Here is a 22,625-nt window from a genome sequence, read left to right as displayed (position 1 = left end):
GTGACAGTTACCAAGGGAGTCATGGGACCAGTTTCTGGAGCACGCCTGTAAATTCGTAGATGGTTGAGTTCAATACTTAAGCTACAAGACCAAGGTCCAGCCAAACTTATAAACTAGAGAGAAAGCGGTCCAAAGTTGAACCAGGGAGTTCCGGGCCTTGAGGATGGCTTATGTTCGGATTAGCGGGTTGGAAAGGCTGGCACTATGCATGCGGAAAACTGCCACCCAGGGTCTAATAATGATCAGTCTATAGGCACACAATACAATATGCTTTACTTCAACCAGAGGAAATCATGATATGTCAGTCATCCTGCCTATGGTTGGGGAGGTCAGGGACCCCCCAGAGTCAGCTCTAATCAATTTTATTTAATTGCTCACCTTCTGTGTGTACACAACCTAATTTCTGCTTCTCTGTGACCCACCCCTTCACAGCTGGAGCAAATTCAGAAACATCCCTGGTACCTGTGAGTAAGAGGGAATTGAAGTTGGGTACCCAAGGGAGGTAGGGCATTGGGACCAGAACAGAGGTGGACGGTGGGATGCCATGTTCCTGATGGGTGGAGCAGGATGGGAGTAACTAAGTCTCAGACTTATGAGTCCTGGCAGAAGAGGATTGGACCAGGGGGAGGGGTGGAGTGGGGTGGGGGAGCTCAGGGTCCTCAGGGTCAGAGAGAGAACTAGGGTCTGGACCCTGTGGGTCTGAAGGAGGAAGACTGGGGTCTGAACTTCTGGTCTGAGGGAGGAGAGCTAAATCTTGATTTCCTGGGTCCAAGGAAGTCAAGCTGGTGACCCAGGTCCTGGGAGGAGTAGCCTGGGCATGAGACCTAAGCCTAGGATGATAAAGGTTCTATTGTGAATGCTGATTTCTACAAAGTGTTTCTGCACCTTTCCAGGGGCGGGAAACACGAACCAGACCCTTGCCTGGAGCCAGCCCCAGGCCGCAGGGTAGCCATGCGGAGCCTGCCTTCCAATGGAGAGCTGGACCCTGACGTTCTGGAGAGCATGGCTTCTCTAGGATGCTTCAGAGACCGCGAGCGGCTGCACCGAGAACTGCGAAGCGAGGAGTAAGCTTCCAAGCTCCTTTCACGGGCACCCCACTTCACCCTTTGAGTGGGTTGTGGCAGTTCCCCTATACTGCCTGCAGGGGGTGTACCATGTCCAGACTTAGGGGACCGACAGACTAGAGGCAAGACTTAGAGCTGGTGTGTGCGTAGGAACAGTTGTGACCTGGAGAGGAATGCAGGCATGGATAATGTCTGCGTTATGTAGAACTTAATATGTACTTAGTAAGTGCCCCAGCGTTAGCTACTGTTACTGTTGTGATGTGCATTGATCATAGGAAGACAACCATGCTGAGCTGTAAGAAAATGGCATTCTGGGTCAGAGAAGAGAAATAGGACCTGAACACCTGGGTCTGAGAGAGGAGGCCTTGGACTTGAAGGATTGTGGTGGAAGGGGTGGGGTCTGGACTTGAACCCTTTGATCTGGGGACAGATCTACTAGTTTGCCTGAGCTCAAGGAACCACAGGACCCAAATTTCCTAATTTTACATGCATTTTTTCCTATTATATTTATTTACATACGGGAGGCGGGGTGGTGCCAAGGCGCGTTTGTGAAGAGCAGAGGATAATTGGCAGGAGCTCAATTCTTTCTTTCCACCATATGGGTCCCGGGGAGCCAACTCCGGCCAATCAGACTTTAGTGGCAGCACCTTCATTCATCTCTCCAGCCCTGGGCACTGATTTCTGACCTCAGTCCTTCCTTAACCGCCTCCCTCTTTCCTGTCTCAGAGAAAACCAAGAAAAGATGATCTATTACTTGCTTTTGGATCGGAAAGAGCGGTATCCGAGCTGTGAAGACCAGGACCTGCCTCCACGGAATGATGTTGGTGAGAAGGCAGATTGGGCATTCAGATCCCAGGATTCCCAAGGGAGGAGGATGCTATATAGGCCCTGGGAGTTTATGTTTAGACAGCTGGATATTTTTGAGAACCTTGCTCTGCTCTGGGCCTCAGTTTATCCATGTGTTTGCTTTTGTTGTTGTTTGTTTGTTTGTTTTGTTTTGTTTGTTTTGTTTTTCAAGACAGGGTTTCTCTGTGTAGCTTTGGTTTTTCTTTTTCTTTTTTTGGTTTTTCGAGACAGGGTTTCTCTGTGGCTTTGGAGCCTGTCCTGAAACTAGCTCTGTAGACCAGGCTGGTCTCGAACTCACAGAGATCCGCCTGCCTCTGCCTCCCGAGTGCTGGGATTAAAGGCGTGCGCCACCACCGCCCAGCTCCCCATCAGTTTACAAGTGTGTTTGTGGTGTGTACAGCTGAGCAAATTTACCTACTGAGGGGTTTGATGCTCTCTCCCTTCAGACCCACCTCGGAAGCGTGTGGATTCTCCCATGCTGAGCAGACATGGGAAGCGGAGGCCGGAGCGGAAGTCCATGGAAGTCCTGAGCATCACAGATGCTGGGAGTGGTGGTTCCCCGGTGCCTACCAGACGGGCCTTGGAGATGGCCCAGCACAGTCAGAGGTGAGAGCCTGTCCCCTCTGGAAGCATCTTCAGCCCCAGAAAATAAAGGGAGCAGACATTCTAGACCCTGCTCAACCTCATGTGTTCTCATGCCCAGGACAAATGAGGACCTGCCTGGTCCTCATTCCCTCATTTGGGAGGATATGGAAATGAAGGACTATCTGAACCCTTTAAAACTCTCTCAGATTTGCTTTTTTAATCCTGTAAACAGATCCCGCAGCGTCAGTGGAGCCTCCACTGGTCTATCCTCCAGCCCTCTGAGCAGCCCAAGGGTAAGGCTAGACCCTCAGGTGAATGGAGACAGATATGGAGAAGTCAGAAAAGATTGAACAGAAAACACAATTTCATGAGGCATTCTTACCCCCAGAAGTGTCAAAGACCCCATTTCTGTGTCTTAGGTTTGGATTTGTAGTATATCCGAAGGGTTTAATCACTTATCATAAGTTCTTTGAGCACAATCAGTGTGCTAGTCTCTGCTTAAGTTGGGGTTGCAGTCTTTGTATGGTGATTGGAAACAGTGCCAGTGTCTCAAATAGTGAGTGTAGGCGAGGCTGACTGGACTACAATTCCCAGCATGCCTCGCATCCCTTCCCAGCGAGTTTGAGCAAGTACTGCTTCCAAAGCATCCTGGAAATTGTAGTCCAAACTCTTACCAGCTCCTATTTTTTCCACAGAGTCCGGTCTTTTCCTTCTCGCCGGAGCCAGGCGCTGGAGATGAGGCTAGAGGCGGTGGCTCCCCAACTTCCAAAACACAGACGCTGCCTTCTCGGGGCCCCAGAGGCGGGGGCGCTGGGGATCAGCCACCGCCCCCCAGTGCCCGTTCCACACCCTTGCCCGGACCACCAGGCTCTCCACGCTCCTCCGGCGGAACCCCCTTGCACTCACCTCTGCACACGCCTCGAGCCAGCCCTACTGGGACCCCAGGAACGACACCACCTCCCAGCCCAGGTGGTGGCGTCGGGGGAGCTGCCTGGAGAAGTCGTCTCAACTCCATCCGCAACAGTTTCCTGGGCTCCCCTCGCTTCCACCGGCGCAAGATGCAGGGTAGGAGTTTCAGCAGATGCAAGACTGCAGTTGCCAACTTCTGAATTCTAATGTGAGAAGGAGGAGCTAAATGTCCTTTGAGCCATTTCGATGGGGGGGGGGGGGTCTTCAAGTAGAAAAGAGCCATCTTCCTAAGTCCCAAGACAAATGAAGATGATAAGGTTTGGAGCAAAGAAGGGGTTTCGGGGAGGAGATGGGGACAGGCCCTGTATGATGTATTCTGTCCACGGGGCTTGAGACCCACCCTGAAAGGCGTGGCCTAACCACTGCCTTTCCTCAAGGGGACGGGTCAGACTTCTGGGTTAAGGTTAGCCGTTTGAGATGTGACTGCACCTACAGGGCCCTGGATGATACATAATAAAACGTGTTGACTACTTTCTCTCTCCTCCCTGACCAGTCCCCACCGCAGAGGAGATGTCCAGTTTGACCCCAGAATCCTCTCCCGAGTGAGTTCGACAAGGGAAGGAGCCGAATGGGAACGGAGGGGATTTATCTCTTAGTGTCTTCCTGACCCTCCTGCTTCTATCCCCTTTCACCCAGGCTGGCAAAACGTTCCTGGTTCGGGAACTTCATCTCCTTGGACAAAGAAGAACAAATATTCCTCGTGCTAAAGGACAAACCTCTCAGCAGCATCAAAGCAGACATTGTTCATGCCTTTCTGTCGGTGAGAGCCCTGGCACACCCATTGACCACAAGGGTACACTCCCTGCCACTCTACCCCTTCTGAGACTCATGGGATTTGTAGTTTTCCAGCAAGAGTTGGACTTGGTCAGTATTGGACAGGGAGGCAGGAACAGACTATAGGAGCCAAAACCTAAAGTGCTAAAATAAGACCCTAAGTAACAGAATCCTGAGCACCAGTGGAAGGTGAGTGAGTTGTCATGCCTTGCCACAAAATCTGAGGGTGGTAAAGACCGTTCTCAGTGGACCTTAACGCTTCCTACTTAGTCCCAGTCCCATAGCCCTTTGCTGTAGGGCTGATGGGTTTTGCAATTACCAAGACATGTGACTTGTGGAGGAAGGGAAAAGTGTATTTCATATGGTTCAGAAGTGTATTTCATGTGATTCTAACTATCCCATAGATAGCGGAGACCACATGAATTTGGATTCGTTCTTCCGAATGTAGGGCAGAAGAACTATAGGCACCGGTGGCTGATGAGACTTGTTCCTTGTCCAGAGCCAGGTGTAGGATGGTTGTCTGTCCCTTAGACTCATCCCATCCTCGTGTCCTCACCTTCTAGATCCCCAGCCTGAGTCACAGTGTGCTGTCACAGACCAGCTTCAGGGCCGAATACAAGGCCAGCGGTGGCCCCTCCGTCTTCCAGAAGCCTGTCCGCTTCCAGGTGGACATCAGCTCCTCTGAGGGTCCAGAGCCCTCACCCCGAAGAGATGGCAGTAGTGGAGGTGGCATCTACTCCGTCACCTTTACTCTCATCTCTGGTGCGTCTCTCCTGACCAGCCTTGGGGTATTCGAGATCTCTAAATAGAATTTTCAGCACAGGAGAGCAGCGAGAACAGGAAATCAGCACAGAATTCTGATTCTGTGAGCCCCCCCCCCCAGGCTTTCCGTTCCCAGTCTTTCCATGGGTGGGTCTAGTGAGATTATTTTATGGATATCAGTAATTACTCATTTGTCAAAGAAATCTATGGAGTAGTTTGTGCTACCTTCTCATCTTCTATTAGAAGCGGGAGCGTGCTAGCCTCAAATGTAAGTGTGCTACCCCGACCAGACATCATCAGTCTACCCACGGAGTTCTTCCTGAGCTCAAGTGTAGCCTTGGAATTTTAACTCCAGGCAGCAATGACCAGTCAAGAGTTGGCCTGACAGAAGGAAAACCACAGGAATGTCTTGCTTCTAATTCTTGGTTCCTGGGTCTTAATGTTAGAAGTACATACATAGGCGTATTCCTCTATCTGCTTTCTTCATCACCAGTTTTTTTTTTTTTTTTTTTTTTTTTGATTTTTCGAGTCAGGGTTTCTCCGTAGCTTTTGGTTCCTGTCCTGGAACTAGCTCTTGTAGACCAGGCTGGCCTCGAACTCACAGAGATCCGCCTGCCTCTGCCTCCCGAGTGCTGGGATTAAAGGCGTGCGCCACCACTGCCCAGCTCATCACCAGTTTTAATATGTTATGGGGAGGGGATGAGCTTGCTCTGAGAGCTTGTAAAGCAGGCTGCATTGAGTGTGTGTGACACAGCTGTCACATGGAGGTCAAAGGTCAGTTTGTGAGCATCAGTTCTCTGCTGCCATGTGGACCCAGGGGTGAACTCGGGTTGTCAGGCTTTGCCGCAAGTGTCTTTACCCACCGCACCATCTTGCCAGTCCACAGTTGTTGGGTTTTTTTTTCTTTCTCTCACACATTTTCTTCTTTTTTTTTTCTTTTCTTTCTTTCTTTTTTTTTAATTTGGTTTTCGAGATGGAGTTTGTCTGTTGTTGGAGGAGCCACTTGTTCGTCCCGGCCACCCATAACCGAAATAATCACACAGAAACTGTATTAATTAAATCACTGCTTAGCCCATTAGCTCTAGATTTTTATTGGCTAACTCTTACATCTTAATATAACTCATTTCTATTAATCAGTACATTACCACAAGGTCGTGGCCTACCAGCAAAGTTTTAACACATCAATCTCCAGTGGTGGATCTGTAGTCTCCCTGACTCCGCCTTTCTTTCTCCCAGCATTCTGTTCAGTTTCCCCCACCTACCTAAGTTCTGTCCTATCAACAGGCCAAGGCAGTTTCTTTAATCATTAATGGTAATCACAGCACACAGAGGGCACTCCCACATCAGTCTGTAGCTTTGGAGCCTATCCTGAAACTCACTCTGTAGACCAGGCTGGCCTCGAACTCACAGAGATCTGCCTGCCTCTGCCTCGTGAGTGCTGGGATTAAAGGTGTGCTGCACCACCACCATGCTTATTTTTCATGTTAAAAAAATTTTTTATGTATATGAATATTTTGTTTGCATGCATCATGTGTGTGCCTGATGCCCAAGGAAAACAAAGGAAGGTATCAGATTTCCTGGGACTGGAGTTACAGGTAGTTAGTTGTGAGCCACCATGTGGGTGCTAAGAATCAAACTTAAGTCCTCCGGAAGAGCAGCCAGTGCTCTTAACAGCTGAGCCGTCTCTCCAGCCCCTCACTTATTTTTCTTACATTTTTTCCCCTCACATCCTTAAGGAAAGTTAAGGGAGCAACAACATCTATTTAAATAGAAACCAGCACCTATCATTATATTAAAATGAAGATGTCAGGGTGTAATAGTATTCCTTAGGTGCACCACAGAGATCCATTTGGGAACCAGTTATTGACACAGACCCAACAGAATCAGCAAAGTTACCCCTTAGAGGAGGACAGACTTGCTTGATAGAGGAACCTTGCCTGCCTCTGCTCTGAGTGACCGTGTTTCCTATTTGCTCATCGCCCCACAGGTCCCAGCCGTCGGTTCAAGCGAGTGGTAGAAACCATCCAGGCACAGCTGCTAAGCACTCACGATCAGCCCTCTGTGCAGGCCCTAGCAGGTGTGTACCACGCAGCCAGGATGACCAGGTACAGACTCTGTGCAGGCCCTAGCAGGTGGGTACCACACAGCCAGGGTGACCAGGTATAGACTCTGTGCAGACCCTAGCAGGTGGGTACCACACAGCCAGGGTGACCACCCCTCTGTGCAGGCCCTAGCAGGTGGGTACCACACAGCCAGGATGACCAGCCCTCTGTGCAGGCCCTAGCAGGTGGGTACCACACAGCCAGGGTGACCAGCCCTCTGTGCAGGCCCTAGCAGGTGGGTACCACACAACCAGGATGACCAGCCCTCTGTGCAGGCCCTAGCAGGTGGGTACCACACAGCCAGGGTGACCAGGTATAGACTCTGTGCAGGCCCTAGCAGGTGGGTACCACGCAGCCAGGGTGACCAGCCCTCTGTGCAGGCCCTAGCAGGTGGGTACCACGCAGCCAGGGTGACCAGGTATAGACTCTGTGCAGGCCCTAGCAGGTGGGTACCACACAGCCAGAGTGACCAGGTACAGACTCTGTGCGGGCCCTAGCATGTGGGTACCACGCAGCCAGGGTGACCAGCCCTCTGTGCAGGCCCTAGCAGGTGGGTACCACACAGCCAGGGTGACCAGATGCAAATTCGGCCTTCTCTTCGCTTTGGAGAAGCCAAACTGGCCCACTTCTTGGACTTTTGGTCAGTGTCTTGCTGAGGCCTCCCCTGCACTGTTGGGAATAGATTTCCCACAAGAGGCTGGGCTCTGAGAAGGGACTCCTCAGCACTCCAGAGGCCCTAAGAGGACAGTGGCCTCTATGTTGGGAGCCATGGAACATGGTGCCACAGAGCCGTGGAACTCTGTTCTGTGGGAGATTTACCGGCCATCCTGGTGTACCTGGGACTGGGGACAAGGCATGACCTTTATACTAAAACCAGGACAGATAGGACATATTAGTGGCTCACTTTACAAGACCCAAATGTCATTGGCATTGAAGGACATAGTTCTTATCTGGCTTCCATGGGGAAGAGCGGAGGCCAGGCCTCGGGGAGGGGTTGTAATTCACCCAGGTTTCCATAAGAGAATAACATAAACTGGCCAGGGGTTAGCTCATTTACCTAGCAAGGGTTCCTGGGTCCTATCACCAACAGAGAAAAAGAAAAGCAAAAAGCATAATCTGGGTGACTTTTTAAGCAATAAGAAACCAGGTATGAAGATGCACGTCTGTAATCCTAGCATTCAAGAAGCTGAGGCAAGGCAGGAAGGTTGCCAGAAACTCAAGGCTTGTCTTGAAAAACAAAATAAAGAAAAAAGAAAATTAGGGCTGGAGAGATGGCTCAGTGGTTAAGAGCTCTTCCAGAGGTCCTGAGTTCAATTCTTAGCAACCATGTGAAGGCTGACAAACGTGTATAATGGGATCTGATGCCCTTTTCTGCCATAAAGGCTTATGTGCAGATAGAGCACTCATATACATATAAATAATCTTTTTTTTAAGTGTTTTTAAATGAAAGAAATTCAAAGTCATTCTCAGCTATGTATTGAATTTGAGGCCAAAGAGATATTCATGAGACCCTGTCTCAGAAATAAGCAAGATAAAATTATTTTTTATTTATTTATTTATATTTATTTTTGGTTTTTCGAGACAGGGTTTCTCTGTGGCTTTGGAGCCTGTCCTGGAACTCGCTCTGTAGACCAGGCTGGTCTCGAACTCACAGAGATCCGCCTGCCTCTGCCTCCCGAGTGCTGGGAAAAATTATTTTTTAATTATTTTTTCAAAAAGTGTTATTTATTTTGTGTACATGAGTGTTTTTGTGTGCATGCTTGGTGTGTGTGTGTGTGTGTGTGTGTGTGTGTGTGTGTGTGTGTGTGTGTGTGTAGTCCAGAAGAGGGCATCAGAGCCCTCGGAAGTGGAATTACAGAGGGTTGTAAACTCGGTATTGAATGCAGGTCCTCTGGAAGGGCAGCCAGGGCTCTTAGCCAGGAAGCCATCTCTCTAGCCTGGGAGCTTCTGTCCAGAGACTAGAAGTCCCAGGTCAATGCAGCACACAGATCTGGTGTTTGTCTGCAGTCCATTTCCTCATGCACAGATGACCTCTTCTCTCTACGTCTCCTTAGGGTTCACTTTTTGCCTTTTTCAGATGGGGTCTCATCTATCCCAGACTGGCCTCAAGCTCCATATGTAGATACAAATGATATTGAACTCCTGACCCTCCTGCCTCCGTCCCAGATGCTGGAATTATAGGCAGACACTATCAGTCTAGCTTTCACTGAGGCCTTTGATAAATTCACGGCACTAATCCCATATATGAAGGCTCCACCCTCAAAATCTAATCATCCTCCCAGAAGCCCCTACAATTTCGGGGTGATGATTCCAGCATGTGAATTATGGGGACACAACGTTTAGCCTATAGTACAGTACAGGTGTGTCTGCCATAGCAACCAGAGATGCAGAGATGGGAATTCTAAGTGAATGAGGGGTTTACAGAGAAAAGCAGGCTCCGTTTGAAGGAGCATGCTGAATACACAAGAGTCCTGTGAAATCAGCCTGACACCCCTCTGTCCCTGTCCCCATAGAAGGGATTGAACACAGAGAACTCAGAAATGAGTAAAGCAGCCTGGAGAACACTAGTAGCTTGACTCTTGACAGGGCTCATCTTGACCTTGGAGTCATTACTTATGGCTCTCATTAATAAATGACCTCAAGCCAGCTGGTAGTGGTGCACACCTAGAACCCCAGCATTTGGGAAGCAGAGGCAGGTAGATCTTTGTAAGGCCAGCCTGGTCTACAGAGTGAGTTCAAGGACAGCCAGGGCTAAACAAGGAAACCTTATCTGGAACCCCCTTCCCAAAAAAAAGACCTCAAAGTTGGCCCCTGAAACAGTTCAGAGTTTTCATCGTACTGTCCTGGAGGTGCGACACTCAAGCTAACCTCAGGGTGTCGTCCTGAGAGCTGTCCTTTTTTTGTTCTACGGCTCCTACCTACACCTGTGGCCACATCCTCCAGAGCCAGTACCGCTGTACTGCCCCTGGCATGACTGGTTCATTTAAGGATGGGTGACTAACCTGGGTCTACCCAGGTAATCCCAGGTAGTCTCCCCACCCACAGGGATTATCCTGAGTCACACAGATGAGCTCAGCATTTTCACAGGTCCCCATCTTTACGGTGTGAACATCTGTGGGGGAGGGTGGTGGTGGCATTATTCAGCCTCCCTGGGGGGTTATTTGGCACTGTGTGGAGACTCTTTTTGATCTTCTCACATGGAGAGCAGGAAGGTATTACTGGCATCATGTGGGTGGGGAACAGGGAAAAACCTTGTAACTCACAGAAAATTTCTCACAACAAAGTTATTCGGGCCTCAGTGTCAGGGCCCAGGAGGATTAGTTAAATGCAGTTGCTGCAAGGAAATACCTCACAAAGGCAGCTTCAGGAAGTGGGGACTGGCAAGAGGGCTCCTCTAAAGGTGCTTGCCACTAAGCCTGACAACCCGAGTTAGGTCCCCAGGACCCACGTGATGGAAGGGAGAACACGTTTCTGCAAGTTGTTTCTTTTCCACACATACACACCACACAGACACGCGCACACACTTAAAAAGTAAGGGAAGTTCCAGGCAGCGGTTCTACATGCTCTTCATCCCAGCACTCAGGAGTCACACACGGGCAGATCTTCGTTAGAGGACAGCCTGATGTTGAACTCCATGTACGCACAAAATCATGTGCACGCACGTGCTAGCATATGTATACAAGGTGTGGCCTTCCTCAGGCCAGTTGAACCAGATGGGTTTGAGACCCTGAAACAGTTCACAACACTGTGAGCCCCATTCCCGTAAAATTACCTAGTTATCAAAAAGGGTTACTGCAGTTATCAGCCCTGTGGTTGCCTCTGAGAGCTGAGAATTTCTTGTGATGGGCTAACCTGGGCCTCAGACAAGCTGGGTAGGTTTTCCGAAGCTACAAGGCACCTACCTCCAGGCCTTCTATAAGAAAAGGTATGCTTCCCTCTGGCAGCTGTCTCTGGGACTTGAAGTCTCACAGGTGGTGAATTTGGTCTCTGATTGTTATCACTACTACATTTATTTATTTGTGTAGGGAGAGTGAGCCCCATGGTGTACATGTGGAGGTCAGAAGATAGCTCAGAGTCAGTTCTCTGTCTTTCCTCCTACTCTGTGGGCCCCAGGGATCAGACTTAAGTCATTGAGCCTGGTGACACCTTTACCCACTGGACCATCGTGTGTAGAGATCAGAAGATAGCTCAGAGTCAGTTCTCTCTCTTTCCTCCTACTCTGTGGGCCCCAGGGATCAGACTGAAGTCATTGGGGCTGGTGACACCTTTACCCACTGGACCATCGTGCCAGCCAACTTTGGTTTCTTGGGGTGACTGAGACCAGCAGACAGGAGCCTCAACCTGGTTTCAGCAGCCTATCAGCCCATACAAAATTACTTCTTCCTTCACAGATGAGAAAAACGGAGCCCAGACCCGGCCTGCTGGTACCCCACCCCGAAGCCTGCAGCCCCCACCAGGCCGCCCCGACCCTGATCTGAGCAGCTCTCCCCGCCGAGGACCCCCTAAGGACAAGAAGCTCCTGGCCACCAATGGAACCCCTCTACCCTGACCCCAGGGGGTCAGGGAAGGAGGGGATCCCCCTCCACCCCCCTTCCCTGCCCCCCTACTGTGAATCTGTATATAAGGCCCAAGGAGTATGTTGGGAGGTGGGGGGACATAAAACTCGGCCTTGCCCTGAAGGGATGGGGCTCCAGGGGCCGTGCCCAATGGGGGGAGGTTCTAGGGCAAAAAGGGGGTGGGAGCTGTTTCTATTTATTTATTGATTAATTTATTATTTTATTTATTGATCAATCTCTGCGGGTGGGGTGGGGGAGGGATGGGAGCTGGTTGGGGGTGGCTTAGCAGATCCGGACAGGGCCCTCTGTCTCTGTGTCATCCCCAACCCCTACTCCCCTTCCTGGGCCCCTGCTCCCCACCAAGTCCTTTTCCCTTCCCCTCCGACCTTCTGTACGGATTTGCTCTCCCGGAAGGAATTCTGGTTCTGGTTTTGCGTGATCCTGCCTGCGACTGTCTGATTCCGCCGGCGGCAACAACAACAACAAAATTAATAAATAGCCTTGATCAGGGACAGCTGGCTGGCCTTCGCCTCTCAATTCCTGGGGTGCCTCTCAATTCCTCTCAATTCACGGGACAGGTGGGTACCATGATGTTGCCCCTCTAAGTGGTGAGCACCAGTCCGCTCTGCGTGCGTCCATCAGGCAGACTGTCCACCTCAGCCTCCAGCTCATCGTTGGGTGAGCCTGGGTTGGCCCCATCTTTCTTCCTCTGCCAGTAGTGCGGGGCCTAGTCAGAGCATCTGTGACATCTGTGCATTTGGAGACTCAGTGGGAGTCTGTGGGAGGCTGCAGTCCAGTTGGGGCTCTAAGTGCAGGGTGCAGCCCCGCAAGCTGGAAAAGTCCACGGCAAAGAATCCAAATAGCACAAAGAGCAGCATGGCCACCGCCCACTCGCAGGCAGCAGAGGCAGAACGCATCCGTTGGGAGTACAGGATGATCACTTCACACCAGTGTCAAGGGCCACATGCTACACGCTAAAGCCCTGACCGCCCCCCTCAGATGCTTTGGCACTTCAGGCCAGGAAAGTCCATCCTGGTCACCAGCCTCAGCCCTATCCCTTCAAAGGGACTCTAGCTGTTATCCTCAGTGCTGTCCAAACCCCGCCCTTCTCCATATGCTCCTGGGTTTGCACATGACTTTAATGAGGAATGGAGTACCACCAATGCTCCAAACTCACTTTCCATTCTGTGAGTCCTTCCTGATCCCAGAACGACTCTCCTGTTGTTTTCCCAACCATTCCTGCTCACTCCAGCTGGAGTGCTGCTTGGCTTTCCCCCAAGACAGGATGTCAGGTAGCCCAAGCTGGCCTTGAACTTGAGATGACCTAGCTAAAGATGACATTGAAATTCTAGTCCTGTCTCCACTTCCCAAATGTCGGGGTTCTAGGCATGTGCCACCACAACCTAGTTATCTGGTACTGGGGGGATGAACCTAGAACCTCCTGCATTCTAGGCAAGGATGCTACCGACTGAGCTACAGTACCAGTCCCAGGTAAGTAACTTCTTAAACATATCCCTGGCCCCACTGGTCTCAGGCTATTTACAGGTTCCTCCCCCATTGTGTAACCCCAGCCTCCTCCACATTCACTGCTTTACAGAACTGATTCTCCTTGCCCCAAACCTGTTCCTCTTTAAGGGATTTAGGAATTTCCAATCCCTAGACCAGCAGGTCACCTGCCCCGCTCCACCTGCCACCACCACACACACATACACAAACACACACACTCACACACACTGCTTTAACTCATTTCATTCAACTCTGTAAAACTTTGGATTTTGCTGGTGCTGGTGCCTCATGCAGATGCAGGTGGGTCTCTTGTCTCTGTAAATCTGAGGCCAGCCTGGTCTACATAGTGAGTTCCAGGCCAGCGAGGGTTACATAGTGAGACCCTATCTAAAAAGGAAGAAAAGAAGGGAGAGAGGGAAGAAGGAAGGAATGAAGAAGAAAAAAAAAAAGAAAGGAAAAAAACAAAAACTTCTTTTGTCAGCTTACTTACCTTCCAGGGCCAGCCCCGAAGAGACAATGCTTGATTTCTGGAGCCTCTCATAACCCCTGTCCCTTCCCTTCGCTCCCTTATCATCTTCTATCAGTGTGAACATCTTTTCATTAATGCCCCGTGCATGAGCACTGTGTGGAGATCGGAGGACAGCCTGGTGGGATCCATTTTTTCCTTCCACCATGAAGGTCCTAGGGATCTAACTCAGATCTTCAGCTTGGAGACAAGTACATTTACCTGCTAAGCCATTTGCCCTTCTGTGCATGCTTTATGTATTCAGTGTTCTGCCTACATGTATTCCTGCAGGCCAGAGGAGGGCACCAGATTTCATTACAGGTGGCTGTGAGTCACCATGTGGTCGCTAGGAGTTGAATTCAGGACCTTTGAAAGACCAACCAATGCTGTTAACCTCTGAGCCATCTCCCCAGCCCTATGCATGCTTTTTGATGTATTTTTCTCATCTGTAAGTTATTCTCTAAAAACCCTCCAAAACTTACTTGTAAAATACAGTGTTTTGGAAGGAGACTAGATATTGCTTCTCCTAGGCAAGCCCTCTACAACTGAACTTTACTTAAGATGGTCTCCCGGGCACAGAAATCATGATCCTCCTGCCTCAGCATTCCTGGTGCTAGCATTACAATTATGCACCCAGTCTGCCTTCATTCATGGACTTCAAAGCTTCTTAAAAGTGGCAGTTTCCAGGGCTGGAGAGACGGCCCAGCAGTTAAGCTCTCTGGCTGCTCTTCTGGAGCGTCTGGTTCAATTCACAACAACCACATGGCAGCTCACAACTGTCTATAACTCCAATTCCAGGGCATCCTCACACAGACATGCATGCACATAAAATAAAAATAAATAAATCTGAAAGAAAGAGAGAGAAAAGCCAAGAGCTGAGATAGGCAAGGTGGCTTGCCTCCAAGCCTGTATATAACCTTGATTCAGTCTTCAGGAATCACGTGGCAGACAGAACCAACTCTGTTTTGTTTGTTTTTGTTTTGGTTTGTTTTGAGACAGGGTTTCTCTGTGGTTTTTTTTTTTTTTTTTTTTTTGGAGCCTGTCCTGGAACTAGCTCTTGTAGACCAGGCTGGTCTCTAACTCAGAGATCCGCCTGCCTCTGCCTCCCAAGTGCTGGGATTAAAGGCGTGCGCCACCACCGCCAACTCTGATGTCCTTGTAAGTGCATAGGCACACACTAAATGAATCAGTGTTTTAAAAGGGTGAGGTGGGGCTGAAGAATATAGCTCAATTAGTAGAGTGTTGGCCTAGCTTATGAAAAGCCTCAAATTCAGTCCTCTGAACCAGAAAAGAATAGGTGTGATCCCCCACACCTAGAATCCCAGTACTCAGAAAGTAGGGGCAGCACAATCAAATGTTCAAGGTCATCTTTGACCACAGAGCCAGTTTGAGGCTGCCCTGGACTACATTGCTAGATTGACATTCTCTCATTCTCTCTTCCATGTCTGTCTTCCTCTCCCTTCCTCCCTCACCCAGCTCGTTCGTGCTTGCTCTCTCTCTCTCTCTCTCTCTCTCTCTCTCTCTCTCTCTCTCTTCTCTCTCTCTCCCTCTCTCTCTCTCTCTCTCTCTCTCTCTCTCACACACACACACACACACAGCTGGCTCTCTCTCTCACACACACACACACAGCTGGCTCTCTCTCTCACACACACACACAGCTGGCTCTCTCTCTCTCACACACACACACAGCTGGCTCTCTCTCTCACACACACACACACAGCTGGCTCTCTCTCACACACACACACACAGCTGGCTCTCTCTCTCTCTCTCTCTCTCTCTCTCTCTCTCTCTCACACACACACAGCTGGCTCTCTCTCTCTCTCACACACACACACAGCTGGCTCTCTCTCTCTCTCTCTCACACACACACAGCTGGCTGGCTCTAGTTAGTAGCATTTCTAGTTATGCAGGGGCAAATACTATTTCCCACCAAGACCATCCCAGGTCACTTATGTGAGCCCTCAATTTGGGAGAAGATGGTTGAACAGGTGGTCTTGTGGAGCAGCACAAGTCATCTGCAACTGGTCACTAATTCCAGCCGAGAGACTTCCCCAGCCTGAGCCTGCTGTGGCTCTTCGGCACCCAGAAAGATGCCTGACATACCTGGCTGGGGCCCCTGGCAGCCAATTAACAGAATCTTCTTATTCCTGTTTGCCAGCCGCTTCACACCTGCGTGTATCTGCCTCACGACACTGAGATCAGCTTGTTAGCTGTCTGCATTGTCTTTAGGACAGGTCTCACTAAGGAACCCAAGCTAGCTTCATGCTCACGGTCATCCTTTTGCCTCAGCCTCAACTACCTGCATTTGATAAGAGTGGAAACTGAGGCACTTTAGGGATGTAAGAAACCGGTAGAAGTTCCTCTACATAATACTCGGAGAAAGTGAGGTTCCTGAGCAACCCATCTGCCCTCAAAGTCAATGCTATCTACAACACTTGTTTTGTTTTTGAGACAAAGTCCTCCACACAGCCCAGGCTGGCCTTGAACTCCTAATCTTCCCTCAAGTGTTAAGACCACAGGCTTGCTTCGCCACGCCTGATTTCTACTTTCCACTGCGGAGCTGTGATCCTGGATGGACACTAAGGAACACCCACTGTGGCACACAGCAAAAGTGAAAGGGCTAGCAAGAAGAAAAGGCACTTTTGCCCAGTTCGATGCCCTGGGAAGGATACTGGCCACGATGAGGATGGTGGTGAGGCTGCAGAAACTCAGGCGGAGAAGCCTAATCCAGCGGGGCCCAGGTTGGGGCAGGCCCTTCGTCCACCAGGACAGAAAGAGCTGTAGCCAGAAGTACAGGTTGCCCAGGATGAAGGCCAGAAAAGCTCCTACCAGGTGTGTGGGCTTCTGGTTCTTCTCCTGGGGGATAGGAGGAGAATTAAAAATAAAATTATGGTGGGGGGAGTTAAATGATAGAAAGTAGAGACTTTGAACTAGTCCAACAGATGTAATTGGAAACCCAAAGCCCAGGACTGGTGAGATGGCTTAGCTGGTAAATGCTTTTAGGGACCTACAGAGGAAGAAAAGAAATACCTCCTAAAAGATGTCCTCTGGCAGGTGGATCTCTGTGAGTTTGAGGCTAGCCTGGTCTACACAGCAAGTTCCAGGACAGCCAGGACTGTTATACAGAGAAACCCTGTCCTGAAAAACCAAAAAGGAAAAAAATAATGTCCTCTGACCTCTACTCACATGGTGAGGCATGTAAGTACCTCCACCACCATCAACTCCCACCTCCACCTCTCCTCCCCCTTCCTCCCATCCCTGCGTGCACACACACACACACACACAAACACACAAATAGAACCTGCCATCCTATCACCAACTGTCAGGCTGGGTACCTTGGCCTCTGTCAGCTCCACAAAGTGTGTATCAGTTTTTGTTTGTGTGTATGTGCGTGCAGGTCAAAGGAGGGGGCCAGATCCACTGAAGCTGGAATTACAAGTGATTAGGAGAGCAACAAGTAGTTTTGTTTGGTTGGTTGGTTTGGTGGGTTGTTTTTTTTTGGGGGGGGGGGGTGTTTGTTTGGTTTGGTTTGGTTTGGTTTTTTCAAGATAGGATTTCTCTGTAGCTATGGAACCTGTCCTGGAACTCGCTCGCTTGATCCACCTGCCTCAGCCTCCAGAGTGCTAGGATTAACGGTGTGCACCACTGCCCAGCCACAACAAGTGTTCTTAATCGCTGAGCCATTTAAATTTAAATTCACTGCTAGGTCCTCAAAGCTCAAAACTACAAAGGTGCGTCCCACAAAGTAGACATTCAGGAAACCGGAGTAGAAAAAATCTTGGCATTCTCAAAGTGTGGAAAGGGAAACACACCCTAAGGAGAAATATTTTTATTAGTTTTAGGTTTTTTGAGACAGGTTCTTTCTGCCTCCTCACCCCAACTCCTGGATGGAACCTAAGACTTCATGCATCAAGGCAATCACCCTACTACTGAGCTGTAGCCCCAGCCCTAAAGACTGGTCTCACAGAGCCCAGGTTGTCCTTGAATGAATGTGTGATTGACCTTGAATTCCTGACCCTCCTTCCCCCACCTCCCCAGCACTAGGTTAACAGATTCACAGCACGCCCAGCAAAATTTAGGTTAAAAAAATTATTGGAGGCAAAGGCAAGTGGATCTCTGGGTTCAAAGCCAGCCTGGTCTACGTAGTGAGTTCCAGGACAGCCAGGGCTACACAGAGAAATCATGTCTCAAAAAAACAAACAAAAAAAATTGCACTTATTTTGTAGGAAGAAGGGGGTGTCACACCATGGAGTACGTGTGGAGGTCAGAGAACAAGGTACAAGGGTTAGGTCTCTCTTATTAAGTGAGTCCTGGGGATCAAACTCAGCTTGTCGGGTTTGGTGACAGGCACCTTCACATGCTGAACCCGCTCAACGACTCCCAGATGTTGATACTTGACAGGTAAAAATTTCACTGATATGATAATGGTTTGTTACTTTCAAAAACGTGTTAGAAGTGTACATAAATTTTTTTTTTAGTAAGGCCAGATTACATATGTAATCTTAGCTGAAGCTGGATCCAGTCTTGGGGCTACGTAGTAAGTTCCAGGTCTACCATAGCTACAAACAGACCGTGTTCCAAAAAGCCAAACAAAAAAGTCCTGAAAGATCAGGGTAGTAGCACTGCGCTGCTTACCAGCTCTCTGGGTGCTGAGATAAGAATGTAAATTCAAGGTCAACACAGAATCACCTTGTCTTAAATAATAAGTCCTGAAGGGAGGAGAAAACTGGAGAAAGGCCTAGGAAATTCCTTAGAAAAGCAATAAAATGCAACAGGAACTAAGAAGGCAGCCCAGTCCATAGAGAGCTGGGGTTTGCTTTCCAGTGCCCCATAAAACAGGAGTGGGGCTCCCAGAACTCAGGAGATGGAGGCAGGAGGATCTGGAAGAATTCAAAGCCATTCTCCAATACATACTGAGTTCCAAACAGGCCTGATCTACTTCCGAGCCTCGGGAGTAAAAAAAAAAAAAAAAAAAAAAAAAAGTGCGGGGGAGGGGGGGAGTTTTTGGTTGGTTGGTTCGTTTTTTCAAAATAGGGTTTCTCTGTGTAACAGCCCTGGCTGTCCTGGAACTCACTCTGTAGATCAGACTGGCCTCAAGAACTCAGAGATCCGCCTGCCTCTGTCTCCGGAGTGCTGGGATTAAAGGTGTGCGCCACCACTGCCCGGCAAAAATAAAGGAAGGAATATAATAACAATAACATAGTAGTAGTAGTAGGTTGAGGAACCCAGGAGTAAATGGGCACGCAAATAAACTGTTAGGCAAATGACCAGCGGAGGCTCCCACCCTGCACTTCACTAGCTTTCGGCAGGAGGCTGAACGGCAGAGACAGACATAAAATCAGTAATAAAATAAACCAGTGAGATTTTTCCTATCCTTTGCCCAGTCATTCATTCTACAATTATCTATAGAGTTTCACGAATGCCGACACTAGAGTCCCTGAGTCTCTGCTCATTTCTGACCACCCACAGAGAAGCAGCTTGTTCTTTAGGGTTCGGTCAAGGGGACTGCATAGAGTTCGGTGGAGATTCTGTATAGTGAGAGGCCTCAACCTTTGTACCGATTGCAGTAATTTCATGATTAAATGAAACGGAGACTGGTGACTGCAATAAAATACTCCCAACTCCAAGGAGGGTTTCACACGGTTCTGAGTACACAACCTAGCACAGATTGCTCACTTCACAAAGCCCTCTAAGCTCCCGCGTGGTCCAAGACTAATGAGAACTACAAGTCCCAGAAAGCCTTGCGAGTCAAGTCTACAGAAAGAGCGGCCAAAAGCCGCGGGAAACATAGGGAATTGTAGTCCGGTTTCCGGAGACTGACTACCCCACCCCCCCAGGTTGACTCCCAGCGCATCTCACCTGGAAATTGCCTACTATGGAGGTTCCCAGGGCACAAAGGAGTCCCGACCACAGAATCAACTGGTTTTGCCATGTTTTTACGCCCCAGTCCCGGAGTTGATGATAGCGCACAATGCAGATCCAAATAGCTAGGAAAGCCATGAGCGAGAGTTAGACTCACTACAGGGTTCCCAGATGAAGGGGACGACTTGGAACAGGAAGACGCTGGGTTCGGAGATAAGAGTAGGATAAGGGATGAGGATATTTGGAGGTACAGGGCTTTGGGGTCTGAGGGAAGAGGGCTGGGGCCTGAACCTTAGATTCTGAGGGAGGAGGGCTAGGATGTGTTCTCTTGGGAAGAGGGGCCAGTTGTCCTGATCTGGGGAAGGGGGAGCTAGGGACCCTTTGGGTAGCTTTGAGCCTGTAGTAAAAGGAGAGAACTTACCTAGGGCAGCTCCTGTATTGAGTACTTGGCTGAAAATGCAGCTCTGAGGAGCATAAGACCCACAGTTACTGCAGAAGATTAACATGGTCATCTTTTGGCTCCTCCGAAGTGAGGCCCTCCGTTTTCCTCCCCCACCAACCCCCTCAGCCACAAAAACCTGATAAAGGGGAAGCCTTTCTGGAGATCCACAGATCTGTTACCCACGGCAATTGCAAAACTGAGATAGATGGAAGGAATACAGGAAGTCAGTAAGGGGCTTGTGGATAGCTTTCCCTTCTGTTGACCAAACAAAACACTTCACTGTGATAATGAATTTCTGCCCCTCATCTTCTGTCACAAGCAGCCCTCCAACACCCAGCTATCCTCCCTCAGACCCAAGAATCCAGACCCCAGCCCTTCTCCCTCAGACCCCAAGCATCCTTTAGTCCTGCCTCTGCTACTCACACAATCCAGATGCCAGCGATAGCCCATAGAGCTAGGATGATTGGTAGCAAGAACAGGTAGCTCCACATGCTGGACTCTGTAATAAAAGAGGAGAAGCTAGGTCTCCCAGGTCAGGAAGCAGTCCTCAGGTGTACGAGATTGAAGAAACCGCTTTTATGGCCACATTCGCTGGTAGACTGGTTGAGACAAGGCCAGCCTTTGCTCAGGGCACTTTTCCTATCTTTCTCACGCCTAATCAACTGATGTTTGTCTTCCTTTTGGTTCTTCACTTCCTTCACCTCCACCTCAGGGGTCTCTGGGTTCCTCTAGGGCCCTCACCTCTCCAAGTTCCCTCAAGTTCTCTTAACTTTCTTGATACGTTTAGATCTGTGTGCCAGTATCAAGAAAGACGGGCTATGATTCGAGGTGTGGCCAGGGAAGGCAAGCCTCCACATTCCCACAGAGGCAAAGTCCAGGCTGAGTGTATATGAGACATTGGGCCTTGGGTCTAATCAGTCACTTTCTGTAGGACACCCAAACCACCACTTCCTGTCTCAGATGCACAAAAGCGTCACCCTAGCTTCAGGGAGCCCCTAACTTCCTTCCTACAGCTCTGTGGGTTCAACGTCCGAATTCCCCAGAACTTTATTCTCCCCACAAACTAGACACAGCCTGCTGAAATACGTGTATATGTGTTTCTTCTGGAGTCCAGCCACCTTTACCTACCTGCGAATCCGGGTTTCTTAGTTTTGGATTCTGCTATCGCCCAGGCTGACTTGAATTTGTGATCTCCTGTCCCCGCAGCTGGAGGTACAGTCCTGCACCATCAGGCCAGTGGTTGGTTCTGGGTTTCTGCTTCCTGGGTGCTGTAGGTTTGTTTGGGTTGCTTGATGTGACATCCTGATGAACCCACCCCATGTCCTCCCCTTACCCTTTCTTTTTCTATTTGAACAGAGTTCCCCAAAACAGGCAGGGCGTGGGTGGGAAAGGGGATAGCGGTGATGAGAGCTCCCCTCTGAAGTCCCTGCCCCAACAAGCAGTAACTTATTCTTCATTTCTTGGTTTTCTGAGACAGGATCTTATCACATAGCTAAGGTTGCCTTGAAAGCAAGACGCCCTGCCTCAGCCTTCCTAGTGCCCAAAAACTCAGTGGATAAAAGCACTTGTGTAAGCAGGAGAATTTGGGTTGGAATCCTCAGCACCCACCACACAGGCATGGCTGTTTGTGCCCATCACTTGCATTAAGACTCAGATCTCAAGAGCCAGCCTAGCCTAAAGGAGAACAAGCTTCCCTTGCAATAAACATACCCTGAAGGGGAAAAGGAAGGTGGCAAAGAAGACACAGGACGTCTCCCTGGGCTTCAGCCTGCATGCATGCACTCATATGGTGGTACGCGGCCACACACACACACACCAGTGAAATAATGGTAATGACAAAAGTAATAAACGGTTAGCGAGAAGGCAGTGCATAAAGACACCTGAGGGAGAAGCTGAGTCCTGAGTTCAGTCTCTGGGACACATGATACAGAGAACTGACTCCTCACTTATGACATGGCACATGCAAAATGAATAAAAACAACTACTAACAACAATAATAAAATTATTATTAATAAATTAGTATTAATTTTTGTTAAACTTTATTAAAGCCAGCTTCCATTTTCCTTCCCAGTTTTGCCCCCTCTTAGTGCCTTCATGGGTCATATCTCCCTCGGCAACCTCTTTTCTTCCTTTCTTTTTCTTGTTTATTTTTATTTTTTGGTTTTGTTTGTTTGTTTATTTTTCTAGAGTGGGTTCTCTGTGTAACCCTGTCCTGGAACTTACTCTGTAGACCAGGCTGGCCTCAAACTCAGAGGTCCTTCTGCCTCTGATTCCTCCTGAGTGCTGGAATTAAAGGTATGCACCACCACTACCTGGCTTTCTTTCTCTCTCTCTTTCTTTTCTTTTCTTTTCTTTTCTTTTCTTTTCTTTTCTTTTCTTCCTTCCTTCCTTCCTTCCTTCCTTCCTTTCTGTCTGTCTTTCTTTCTTTCTCTTTATTTTTTTTTTTCTTGCGACAGGGTCTCATGTAACCCAGGCTGTCCTCAAATTCACCAAGTAGCTTAGGATGACCATGAACTCGTGATTCTCTTGTCTCTGAGATTACAGGTGTACACCACTATGCCTAGATCAGGGCTGATGATGGAGCACAGGGCTTCACGAGTGTGAGGCCATTACCTTACCACCTGAGCTGTATCTTTAACATCCTCTTCTTGA

The 22,625-nt window shown here is 49.2% G+C and overlaps 3 protein-coding genes across 7 annotated transcripts in view; 2 read left to right on the top strand and 1 right to left on the bottom strand.

Annotated features, from left to right (window-relative positions):
• Brsk1 (BR serine/threonine kinase 1) overlaps positions 1 to 12,170 on the top strand; it is a 28,048-nt gene extending 15,878 nt beyond the window's left edge. For all 3 annotated transcript variants that reach the window (XM_075941863.1, XM_075941854.1, XM_075941858.1), the window contains 11 exons: positions 433 to 464; positions 894 to 1,064; positions 1,791 to 1,888; positions 2,357 to 2,516; positions 2,728 to 2,788; positions 3,191 to 3,560; positions 3,958 to 4,006; positions 4,101 to 4,224; positions 4,802 to 5,000; positions 6,988 to 7,077; positions 11,494 to 12,170. In XM_075941863.1, the coding sequence (XP_075797978.1) occupies positions 433 to 464; positions 894 to 1,064; positions 1,791 to 1,888; positions 2,357 to 2,516; positions 2,728 to 2,788; positions 3,191 to 3,560; positions 3,958 to 4,006; positions 4,101 to 4,224; positions 4,802 to 5,000; positions 6,988 to 7,077; positions 11,494 to 11,651 (1,512 nt within the window). In that variant the 3' untranslated portion in view covers positions 11,652 to 12,170. The remainder of the gene's footprint in view (positions 1 to 432; positions 465 to 893; positions 1,065 to 1,790; positions 1,889 to 2,356; positions 2,517 to 2,727; positions 2,789 to 3,190; positions 3,561 to 3,957; positions 4,007 to 4,100; positions 4,225 to 4,801; positions 5,001 to 6,987; positions 7,078 to 11,493) is intronic.
• On the bottom strand, positions 11,870 to 21,232 carry Tmem150b (transmembrane protein 150B). Of its 3 annotated transcripts, none has more exons than XM_075941897.1 (7): positions 21,102 to 21,232; positions 20,397 to 20,472; positions 20,110 to 20,169; positions 19,953 to 20,020; positions 19,529 to 19,656; positions 16,342 to 16,525; positions 11,870 to 12,598 (listed from the first exon to the last, which is right to left on the bottom strand). In XM_075941897.1, exons 2-7 carry the CDS (start codon positions 20,462 to 20,464, stop codon positions 12,390 to 12,392), a joined length of 717 nt encoding a protein of 238 aa, XP_075798012.1. In that variant the 5' UTR covers positions 20,465 to 20,472; positions 21,102 to 21,232; the 3' UTR covers positions 11,870 to 12,389. The 3 variants fall into 3 exon arrangements, with proteins under 3 accessions (XP_075798012.1, XP_075797992.1, XP_075798002.1); XM_075941877.1 differs by lacking the exon at positions 21,102 to 21,232 and adding an exon at positions 20,715 to 20,896 and having other exon boundaries at positions 20,110 to 20,228; XM_075941887.1 differs by lacking the exon at positions 21,102 to 21,232 and adding an exon at positions 20,715 to 20,896.
• Rpl28 (ribosomal protein L28) overlaps positions 16,302 to 22,625 on the top strand; it is a 74,020-nt gene continuing 67,696 nt past the window's right edge. Inside the window, exon 1 of the mRNA XM_075941920.1 lies at positions 16,302 to 16,305. The gene's annotated coding sequence lies outside the window, so the exon portion shown is untranslated. The remainder of the gene's footprint in view (positions 16,306 to 22,625) is intronic.

Source organism: Microtus pennsylvanicus, chromosome 1, assembly GCF_037038515.1.
Source record: "Microtus pennsylvanicus isolate mMicPen1 chromosome 1, mMicPen1.hap1, whole genome shotgun sequence".
Lineage (NCBI taxonomy): Eukaryota > Metazoa > Chordata > Mammalia > Rodentia > Cricetidae > Microtus > Microtus pennsylvanicus.
This window is presented reverse-complemented; position numbering and strand designations above follow the sequence as displayed.

Bases quoted from the DNA above. Each gene is read 5' to 3' on its own strand.
- Tmem150b (XM_075941877.1), bottom strand. From the start codon at position 20,423: ATGGGCTATCGCTGGCATCTGGATTGT. The intron at 20,229-20,396 runs GTGAGTAGCAGA...TTTGGTCAACAG, and splicing joins ATCGCTGGCATCTGGATTGT to AAGGGAAAGCTATCCACAAG. The intron at 19,657-19,952 runs GTAAGTTCTCTC...TGGCTTTCCTAG, and splicing joins CAATACAGGAGCTGCCCTAG to CTATTTGGATCTGCATTGTG.